The sequence below is a fragment of the Dendronephthya gigantea genome, unplaced genomic scaffold, assembly GCF_004324835.1.
Source record: "Dendronephthya gigantea isolate DGI-Jeju-01 unplaced genomic scaffold, DenGig_1.0 000009F, whole genome shotgun sequence".
NCBI classification, from domain to species: domain Eukaryota; kingdom Metazoa; phylum Cnidaria; class Anthozoa; order Malacalcyonacea; family Nephtheidae; genus Dendronephthya; species Dendronephthya gigantea.
In genome coordinates, this window is record NW_021163019.1 from 1,219,228 (window position 1) to 1,229,793 (window position 10,566).

General features: G+C 38.9%; 3 protein-coding genes across 3 annotated transcripts; all 3 read right to left on the reverse strand.

Annotated features, from left to right (window-relative positions):
- Positions 1-716: 716 nt before the first annotated feature.
- Positions 717-3,992, reverse strand: LOC114517816. The gene is made up of 2 exons (XM_028537641.1): positions 2,345-3,992; positions 717-1,717 (listed from the first exon to the last, which is right to left on the reverse strand). The coding sequence occupies exons 1-2, from the start codon at positions 3,305-3,307 to the stop codon at positions 1,124-1,126; spliced, it is 1,557 nt and encodes a 518-aa protein (XP_028393442.1). The 5' UTR covers positions 3,308-3,992; the 3' UTR covers positions 717-1,123.
- An 815-nt stretch (positions 3,993-4,807) lies between these two features.
- On the reverse strand, positions 4,808-5,998 carry LOC114517736 (myosin-2 essential light chain-like). The gene has a single exon (XM_028537547.1). It carries the CDS (start codon positions 5,624-5,626, stop codon positions 5,180-5,182), a length of 447 nt encoding a protein of 148 aa, XP_028393348.1. The 5' UTR covers positions 5,627-5,998; the 3' UTR covers positions 4,808-5,179.
- Positions 5,999-6,104: 106 nt separating this feature from the next.
- On the reverse strand, positions 6,105-10,237 carry LOC114517735 (thiamine-triphosphatase-like). The gene is made up of 2 exons (XM_028537546.1): positions 9,590-10,237; positions 6,105-6,175 (listed from the first exon to the last, which is right to left on the reverse strand). The coding sequence occupies exons 1-2, from the start codon at positions 10,113-10,115 to the stop codon at positions 6,150-6,152; spliced, it is 552 nt and encodes a 183-aa protein (XP_028393347.1). The 5' UTR covers positions 10,116-10,237; the 3' UTR covers positions 6,105-6,149.
- Between the last annotated feature and the right edge of the window lie 329 nt (positions 10,238-10,566).

The window sequence follows — 10,566 nt, forward strand, 5'->3', positions numbered from 1 at the left end:
TGTTTTAAAAAATTTAGCTAAGCTTGATATAATTTAATCACTTCGAAAAATATTATAAAATCATTTTTCAATGCACAATTTAAGTGCGGTTCAAAATTAGTTTAAAAATATCGTTTTATCAGTTTGAGGCCAGCCTCCCATTTCTGACCCTTTAGCCTGGTGTGTTCAACTCAGAACGTGGGACACCATGGTTTTGTTATAACCAACCTTAAATTTACAACTAACCTTAAATATGTACAAATATTGGAAATCCCATTAAAACATGTGCTTTATCAGTAGCCAACACACTCAAAAACTCTAAAGCGTCTCACAGACGAGCAAGTTTTCTACGACAAGTTTTTATGTGACAAGTTTTGATTGTTCGTCTGTACGCCCAACTTTGACAATTTTTTCTATGACAAGTGAACAAGCGTCTGTATGAGTCAACAAAGAAAACTTGTCACATAATGTGAGCACTTGTATGCAGTTGGCCAGCGGACTGTGTATTGCAATGGCGCGTTCACGTTGTCCGCTGTACGATTACATCGCTGGCTGCAAACTAAATTGTCAAAGTAAACTTGTTGGCACGTTCACACGTGCAAATAAAACTTGTCAAAGAAAAACCTGTCATAGAAAATTTGTTGTACATACACACTTGCAATTGCCAATTAAAACTTGTCATATAAAAACTGGGACATGTCGCAGTGCTCGGAAGCCTTCGTCCAATTGGATAATGCTTTTCTATGCTTTTTAAAGAACAAAACTATGCTATTGGTTGAAACAGAAATGTATTGTAAAGTTCAGCCAATGAGAGTCATTCTTGCGAAGAGCTGTGACACTACCCTAGAAAACTTGCTCGTCTGTAAGAGGCTTAAAACTTCACTGAACATATAATAAGGAGATTTAGCATGAGCACGTGAACGACCAATACGACATAAAAATGGCGTGATACGTCTATATATCGACATGCCACGCCATATATTCGCCATTTCCACATCGTCTTTGATGTTCACATAATCCCTATCGTTAAATTATCCCTAATCCCTAACGTTAAATTATCGTATGACGCAACATATGCTTTCCTGACTGTGCTATATGGAATTACAATGATAATTATTACAAAAACCTCGATTCCGATCTATAATTATCCCTCTTTCATGTGAATATGACAGAGCAACAACTGGATAGTCGCTGTAATAAACGGCATGAAAGCTGCCAGGAAAAACGTCTCAAACGTTGGCAGGGTGTATCCGTAGATCCGAAAGCCATGCGCAGTCTTCACGTATTTGCACATGCGCCTTATGACCTCAACGTTGTCGAAAAGGTACCCGTTATCTTTTTGTTCCTTCAAATTGCAATCTTCAATCACCTCGTAGATGCGTCGCAAACGATTTTGAAGCCGGGCCATTAGGGCTAGGGGTAAAATATAGAGCACAAATGATTCAATTGTTCTTACTGCCATCAATATCCAAGCACTTGCCACACTTCGTTTTATTAATTCGTATCTCAACTCCTCGAACTCATCTTCCAAGCTCAGACTGTTATTCGCTCCATTGGTGGCATGCTTTCCTATGTTTGCGGCGTTCCTTAATCCTGTGTTGGTGTTTTTTTCAGCTCTTGTCAAGCTCTTTGATTGGGTAATCGGTTTTCCAATGTCGTATATCTTGTCTGTAGTAGTGTAGATACAGCGATGTGAAACATTTATACCAAGGTCGACGAACCTCGCGCTTTGTGGAATCTAAATAGATGATCACGTTAATTGTTACCCAAAGAAAACTATAAAAGCACCGTTTAAACAATTGAGAAAACTTTGCGAAAACTAAATTATCCATAGCATGTAAAACTCATGTCAAAATGGACCGTGATAATGGTTTTAAAAATATTTCCATGGCCCAACTTGCCATCAATCTTGTTCAGGATTGGCCTCCTTAAGCCCACTAGGGATCGATCCACCTTTTTTGCGGCGACCAATCACACATTACAGTATTACGCAAAAAAATGTTGTGGATAATCATGACGCCATATTTTATTGTTGTTAATTGATAATCCCCGAGCCGGTGCCGAGCACCGGGCGAGGGTACGAATTCCGCTCGGATATTTACACCCGGAATGCAAATGCATGTGCAAATGCGAAACCAAAGTCGTCCGCCATTATGCAATGGACCTCGCGCCATGGACGGTCTTCTACGTTATGCGCATGCGCCAGTGTGAACTACCAAGCTTTACTGTGCTTAGATTGGTAGCAAATACTTACGTGGTGTACCTATGTGTACATTCGTCATTATATATAATAAGTCTGGGCTGCCTATTACGTCAATGAATAACTGCCATTTCGCAAAATTTTGATGAAATCTATTAAACTTACCTGAAATGGCAAAAGAACTGTGCGAGTGGAATTTGACATTGGAATCTTCACTTCTGATTCTTCGAAACAAGAGCAGATTCCGAGAAAAAAGGTGCACACCAGTAGCACGAAATGGACCGTCAGGAATAACTCGAATTTTAGTCCCGCCGTACGAATGGCAACTTTGATTTTTCGAAACTCTTCTCTCGCTGAATTTTCACTTTCTTTCTGGGCATTACTCGTTTCTTCGCCTTTGCTCGTGGATGCGCCATCGCATTTTTTTATTTCCCACTCTATGATTTTATTACAATACTCTTCGACCATGCAGCCAAGTGTATATATGGTAATGCAAAGGAGGAAGAACAGCGGTAAAGCGATAATCCGGTCAACAAGCGTCAAAATTGCGTCTATGGAAAATCGCAATGCTTTGGAAGGTGTTATACTATCTCCAAAATTAGACGATATCTCGCGAAGAATTGCAATTTCAGAAAGCAACCACATAACAAGAACGACGCGGTCGCAGGGCAAAATCCACGAGAGCCAGCTATTTTTTATCCATTTAATATTAATGGCATTGTGCAATTTACCTTTATTGTTATCGAATAGTTCTTTCCAAATGCTTGGAGTAACGAGAATGCCCATCAGGCAGGTTACCAGCCAACGAAATTCCCACACAATGCTCTCGATAGTCGAGACTGGGTAGTAGAAAAAAAACACGCTTAGTTGATCCAGATTTATACTCGAGCCGACATTGGCAGACATGTACGCGAAATATATTAAAGCAAAAATGCCCATCATAACTTTCCATAACCCGTACAGAAATCGTTTAGGTTTAGTGTTCGGGGCAGTTTCCCCGAATGCGGACCAATATTGACCAGTGAGCCAGCAATAATTCCGAATACGTTTTAAGAGCTTGTCTTCACCCTCTGTATTATCTTCTGGCACCGAGTTCACCAATTGTTCTCCGCTTGTGCTTGATGGCATTTTACTGCAACTGAGAATATTACCCACTGTAGACACAGAGCTTGAACGATCTGTAAGTTGGACCTTTCGTTTACATTATGCTTCAAATATACTGTTGTTTTATGAATCGATATTTCCGGTTTCATATCTAGAAGAGTTGGTCACGCGCTCTGAAAAGTTCAAAGTTCAAAATTCATACAACCAAAGCTGGTTCATACTTCAGCTCTGCACTCTTCTATTCATACTTTTCATTTTGTTTTAATCAAACTACCTCATGCACACCGTTTTGTTGTTCTTATTTCATTTTTATTTCCTATTCTTGAAAATTACGACTGACAGGCTAACTCATGTGACTACACCACAATGGGGTATTGTTCATTTCCCAGAATAAACATGTCACGCGACTAGACAAATACATTCCAAGTGTCACAAAAATGACAAAATCTCTTCAAGCTTTCTCCATATATAAACAACCGGAAGTCTGTCACTAATTCATAGCTAGGAAGCCTGTATATTTATATTACATCTATTTCGGTTTTCTCATGTATCAAGAACAGTCAGCATCGGTTTCTGGTTCTTAGAAACATTTTCGATTGTGCTGGACAAGTGCCAATGTTGCCTTCCGAGAAAAAGATGGCTTACAATGCGAGTCTCTTCTTGGTACTGTACTAAACATGAAGATATCGTACAAAAAACGTTCTAGGAAAAGATTATGAGACGTCCCAGTATACAATTGCTAATAGCCTTCTGAAGTGCTTACGTCACACAGTTTTCTATCTATACAATTTTGTCCCACTTGTTTCCCAGATTGCATTGCGATTCATTGTTCGAGACCGACATGACGTAAGCACCTCAAAGGTCTATTTTCATTCTGAGAACCGGTTGTAAATATTATACACTATTCTGATTAACTATAGTTCAAAATATAACAACTTTTTACAAGGGGAGCGTAGATAGAACCCTGGGAACGAGGTTAGTGGAACCTCTTCCTCTAATATTGCAACCGGCCATGGGTCAGCTATTATAATTAGTGGCAGAATTGGCTAATCATATTTTGGAAAAAATAGCGCTTCACACGGCTTGATAATGAGACAAGGCTCTTGTTTGCATTCGAAGTGTAATAGTTTATTTATGCGCTGTATGACCAAAAACTCGAGATCAATTATATATTGTGATTAATAGTGGTAGGCAATCTCGACACCAGAGCTGGTTTCGAGATTGAGTGGTAGCGTTTCAGGCTCGGACCCATCACCAGTTTAAACGCGCGGGAGATGGCGCCAAGAAAATTTTCTCTAGTCAATACTGATCTCAAAATATTTGCATCAGGGAGAAAATCAGGGACAATTTTTGAAATTCTCAACATTTTGTGCTAGGTCTCTCAGCGCGGTGGCAGCTGGCCTTGCATAATTAACACGCGCGCTTACAAGGCCTGGGACTAGGCTGCCCATGGGTCATTTCGCCCCTCCCACACCCTTCTCGTTCAATTAGAATATAACAGTTTATTTCAAAGGTAATATAAATTGTATATTGATCTTCAACTTGATTGATGTTAAACGGGTCAATGATCATGGCCACTCAAAGATAAACAATTTCAATTTTAATTGCAAAACATTTTGTTAACACTTCCAATGGTTGATTACTAAATTTAAAGCCATGATACCATGGTTCAAAATAAAGTTTTAAAGCAAACTTATAACCGAATTAGCGAATAAAATGACAACAGTCGTGTAATGTAAAAGTCTAAAGACCTTTAACTCCTTGAGTCAATAATACGCTATTAATATTGGTGTTTGCCAGTTTGGTAGTTTAAATTAGAACTATACAAGCTTGTAAACATATGCTAAAGTCGTACAACATCCCGCTAAAATATCGCCAAAATTCATCGTATTTCTCTCATCCTGACATTACACTTCGCACAAATTCTTCATAATTCACTTGTCCCTTGTGTTCGAGGCCAGATGTGAGCGTGTCGACGTCTTCTGTTGTTAATTTATCCCCAAGCGTCGTCAAAACTTGGCGAAGCTCAGCGCTGCTGATATTGCCCGAGCAATCCTTGTCAAATACTCTCAAGCAATCCACGAACTCTTGAGGCTGGACGTTCCTCGACTTCTGCTTGCACGATAGGGCGATCGGTATTAAATCCTCCAAAGCGATTCTCTTGTTCCCGACCGGATCGACTTGCTTCAGGAACTTTTGAACGTCGCTTTCGGTAGGATTTTCACCGATGCCTCGTAGTATGTCTGCCAAAGCCATGGAATCGACTTTCCCGTCTCCTACTGTATCATAGAGATCAATAGCATCTTTTAAAGCGGTTACTTCACGGTCGTTTAACGAAGACATTTTGAAAACACTTTAAAAAACTTTCAACTTTCCTTCGCACGCCAACAGATAAACCTTCGATTTTAGTAAACTCAAGCCCTTCACAGAATACTTAATTAGCTGGCGGTTTTGATTATTAAAAGATAAAGCATAAAGCAAAATATCCAACCGAGAATGCATTCCAGTCCTTTTGTCTTTCAGATCATCGTTTGTGATAATTACCAGTTTCTTGTTTTCAGTCATTCCGTGTTCCAGTCACTGACTAGAGTAACTAGCCTTGATTATCTGGTTTTCTCACGGCTGTCCTGCTGACAACGGTACACAATTCGTTCATTTCAGAATGGCTTTGACATAAATGGCCGGTTCTATCTTTTCGTAAAGTTATCATACTGTGATTTATTTGATCTATGTACCATGCAGATGCAGTTCATCTTCTGACCATGGTGCTGGGAGCCAAAATGTCAAATCAGCAAGCCAGCTTCCGATGTCGGTGTTGTAACTGGAGCGATCAATACTAAATTTCGACAAATTGGTTTCTCTGTGTTTATATAGTAGGGACTGGACCGAACTCTGAAATTAAAATATCATTTATAGAATTGCGTACACAAAAATGGTTCAGCGTTCAGTTTTCGCAGTAATTGCCAGTAAATCTACGATTTTACGATCAACGAATGTAGCGTGAGTCAAAATAAACTTAGGAAGTTAGAAAAACTTAGCGACACAACTGCCAATATGCAAACGTCGGATCAAATTGAGCTATTCAGTGTTAAAAGATCAGAGTTAGGGGTGGACTCATAATACACACTGCCACTGGAGGGATGTATCGAAATTCTTTTTACTATTGGACTCGGTCCATTCATTTGGGAGCCATAGAAAACAGTTCCCTAACCCAGGATACTTCCCTACCCATGTGATTCTCCTTAAAACATTCACACAAAGACAGAATTATCCAAAACTGAACTAAATTGTCCCTCAAGTTAAATATCAAACATCTTTTGCATAAGAATTACATAACAACGAGCAATAAAATTTTATAGTTTAATAATATTTAGTTATTGGGTTTACTGTGGCGTACTAGGAATGAGATTGAGGCAATATCAAGAGTTTCAGGAACAAGTATTCTTCTTGCAATTAATTCATCATAAAGTGGTCTGTTCTTCAACTTGAGGTATGTACCAACTTTTCCAGTCACATTTTTGTGCATTCAACCTAGTTAAAAGCAAATGCTGTTATAATCGGGCTATTTAATCCTTGGATTTACCTGTAGAGTTTGATTACTGAATATGATGGGCAATACTCACATATTATAACACTAAATCATCTGGCACAAGCCAGAGTTAATGACTCCATTAGATTGAAATAAAGATGAGTTTTACATGCAAAATGGGGCATTTTGGCTGTTAACAGGCACAGTTTAGCTTTGCTTTCAGAGAATTGATCCAACCTCATACAATTTGTGAACCCCCCTCCCCATTGCCACACCCTTTACAACAAGGGTAATTAAGCCACACCCAGCATGCTCACCCAGTTTCTCTGCTACATCACAAATGGCTGCTTTTGCCTCTTCCATGTTACTCATTCCCTCACACATAACCTCAATTTCCCCAAGTTCATAGTCGAAATCCGTTCTATCCAAATCAATTGTGAACGAATCCAACTTGTTTATCCTGAAACTCTCGAATTTTGCTATTGGCTTCAACTTAGCATTTCAACACACTTGTTGTTCCTTTAACCAATCCCACAGTTCTCAGCCTTTAAAACGAATCCCAATCGATCAATAATCTCTAATTCATCTTCAATTTCTAGGTACTGATCGATTTTAATAGAATCGCGTTCGCTTTCTAAGGAAGCAGGGCATTTTAGCTGCATTTTCCCGTCTCTTTGCCTGAGCCAGTGATCACTTTTCATAAGTTCATAGTTTTCCGAGTCAAAATACGTGTCTTTCAAATGAATTTGTTTTAAATATTTCCATCCTTGCTCAATCAAAACACTTCTGAAGTCCGTGGGAACTTCGAATTTCTTTTCGACTTCCAACATATTCGTTTATTTTAAAATTTGAAAATGAAAAATCACGGCCACTTCGTTTGTAAATCCTGCTGAAAATTGATGTAGTCCTCCCGGAATTATAACGAAACTAATTATCGTCAGGAGGGGGGAAGTAGGTTAAATGAAAAATGATTTAATTACTGTTCCACGTGCGAATGACGGTTCTCTCAAATTTGTACTAAATTTTAAGAGGTTAGCGGGCGAATTCAACATGAAGGTAAGATAAACTATTTGCTTTATATTTTAATATAGTTTGTTGTTTCTATGGCATATAATTTCGCAAAATAATGTCCGATTGACCTGTCGAAATTACTGATATTTTTGCCGGAATATTTCTCATCTATTGTCGAACCGAAAACCCCTTTCAATCGGATGCAATAGTTTATTGCCTACGTGTAAAAATTCTGATGAAACTTACGTCAAACTCTAAGAAATACAAGTTAAACTGTTTAAAATATTTCATATGCAGATTATATTTTGCAAGCGACCTTCAAATTCCTCAGACTCAGTAGAAACGGGGGGGGGGGGCTGCAATATTAATTGGAATAGCACATCAGTGACACAAGAGCAAGGCTCTTAATTAGAGAGAAAGCTTGTGTGTGTGTGAAGATATGAACAAGGGCATAGCCAGGACTCTGTCTTTGAGGGAGTGAGCCTAATCAAGGAGTATGGAGCATCATCTCTGCCAGAGGAGATGCCTGATCGCATATGGGATAGGAGTCATAGGACGATAGGTATATCCATCTGTTTGGATGGATAAGTTATGCCTTTTGATATGAGCAGAAATTCCCTTTTGGGCCTGGTGTGAAAAACTAAACAATTCAATTTGATGTGATGTGCAGATCATTATTCACATTTGTAACTGTAAATCATAACCTGTGCAGTGCAGGCCCTCCAAACTGATGTAAATGTGGAAATCAAGAGTGATGCTGAACTCATCGATACAGCTACAACACTAATGAAATAACACACATGTGTCCAGCATTCTTCAGGAGAACTTTGAAATGCAAACAACTAGATTGAGAAATATTTACATTTTGGCTGGACACTGGACAGGAATGGACAGGCCACACAGCCTGTTCAGATTTTAATACATAAAGTACATAAAATGCACCACCCATAGTTAACCACAGCCAGAAATAAACGGATATTTCTGGATATTATAATAAATGGATATTTCAAGAAACAACATTTCATTCTTTTTCTCTTTACTGCAAAATTTTCCTGCAGGAATTGATTTAACCTCCGTGATTTAACCTTCAGAAAATCGAAAATTCGCACTGTTTCGGCAAAGGGTATTTTAATATGTCAACGATTAGTGGTAGTTCTAGCATCGCTAATCTGAGCTTTTGTCATATTTATTTTGAGACTTATTTTCATGAAAGACGAGTTTGTCCGTCGTCTGTACGGAGTTCGATTAAGCTTGTTCCTATAACTATAAGTTCAAAATTAGGCGAAACAAGTCTACTAACAGAGTAACAGTTCGGTTCTTGCTAAGTCGGTGCGTGGTAAATCAGTGACACTAAATCACAATGCAAAATCTTAATTAAAGGTTATTTTAAATCCATCTTTAATCCTATGAATGAAAATGACATCTGTTGTGATTTGCTTGTGACAGCGTGTTTGACTTTAGAAACGACCCTCTTTTAAAACTATATAAATTCAATCGTGCCGTTCAAGTGTAACTTTGCAACAAAAATGGATGTAACACAGTATAAGTCATTAATTATCTATTGTTTTCTATGCGTTCAGCTTTTAAAATCGAAAATCCCGCGCTTTTTATGTTGTTTTATCGACGCTAACACACGCTGAACTTCAACATTAATTGCGGACCTGAGTGGTCATAACTTATTAGTTTGTTGATCCACAGTTAATAGTTGATCAAAACCACACGGCGCCTTTGAAATTAGCGATGCATATGTATCACACGAAACTCACCTAGTTTATTCGCCATGTCGTAAATTTTCGATGCCGCCGACTCCATTTCGCTTTGTTTTTCGCACGTCAGCTCGATTTCTCCCAGTTCGTAGCCAAAATTCGTCCTGTCCAAATCGATTGTAAATGCGCCCAGCTTGTATTTACCTCGAAAGGTTTCGAATTCCGCGATGGGTTTGAGGCCAAGCGCTTTAACAACATCACTGGTCACTTTGCTGTCCAAAGGCAAAGATTTTTCGTCAACGTTCAAAAGCGAAGCTAGCCGAGTGTGGATCTCACTTTCATCCGATACTTCATTGAACTTGTCAATCCTAACAGAGTCCGTGCCGTTGCCGGGAGAGGTACAGTACTTTAACTGCCATTTCGTATCTCGTCTCCTGAGCCAATGTTCGTTCAACGTGAGTCGATACAGTTCCGAGTCGAAATACGTATCCACAAAATGAATTTCATTCAAGAATGCCCATCCATGCTCGCGTAAAATGCTTTCAAAATTCGCTGGAATCTTAAATTTGTACTCCACCTCAAACATCTTGGGCCTGGTTGTCAATCAAATATACCAGGGCTGATGTATACCCAAGGATAATTTCATACATATGGGTCCTCCGGCTAGAGCTTCTTTGATAGGACTAGGCGCAGTATAGTATGACCAATTAGTAATTCTATGCCGGTGTCTGGAAAAATTTATTCCGCAGTTCCGCTTCAAAATGAAAACAAGACGCCTGTCGATGCGTTCACTCCTGTTTCTTGGCTAGCGTGCCAGTCCTGACGAATTTTATTTAATATCAAGTTTCGATCGCCAGTACAATCCGATCAGTTCAATAAATTGACGAAGATATTCGTGGATGCATTTCAAAGAAATTATTTCATCGATTTTGCAGAAAATGTTGCATCCGCGTTTCACTATTGAATCGTTCTACGGTATCAATTCTGCCTAGCCTCCTCCGCAGGCATCTCTTATGTATTTATATTAGGCATTTATA

Excerpts from the sequence above, each read along its gene's own strand:
- LOC114517816 (XM_028537641.1), bottom strand. The coding sequence starts at position 3,307 with ATGCCATCAAGCACAAGCGGAGAACAATTGGTGAACTCGGTGCCAGAA. Across the intron at positions 1,718-2,344 it reads CAGTTCTTTTGCCATTTCAG|ATTCCACAAAGCGCGAGGTT; the intron begins GTAAGTTTAATA and ends TCATCTATTTAG.
- LOC114517735 (XM_028537546.1), bottom strand. The coding sequence starts at position 10,115 with ATGTTTGAGGTGGAGTACAAATTTAAGATTCCAGCGAATTTTGAAAGC. Across the intron at positions 6,176-9,589 it reads CGACATGGCGAATAAACTAG|AGTTCGGTCCAGTCCCTACT; the intron begins GTGAGTTTCGTG and ends TTTTAATTTCAG.
- LOC114517736 (XM_028537547.1), bottom strand. The coding sequence starts at position 5,626 with ATGTCTTCGTTAAACGACCGTGAAGTAACCGCTTTAAAAGATGCTATT.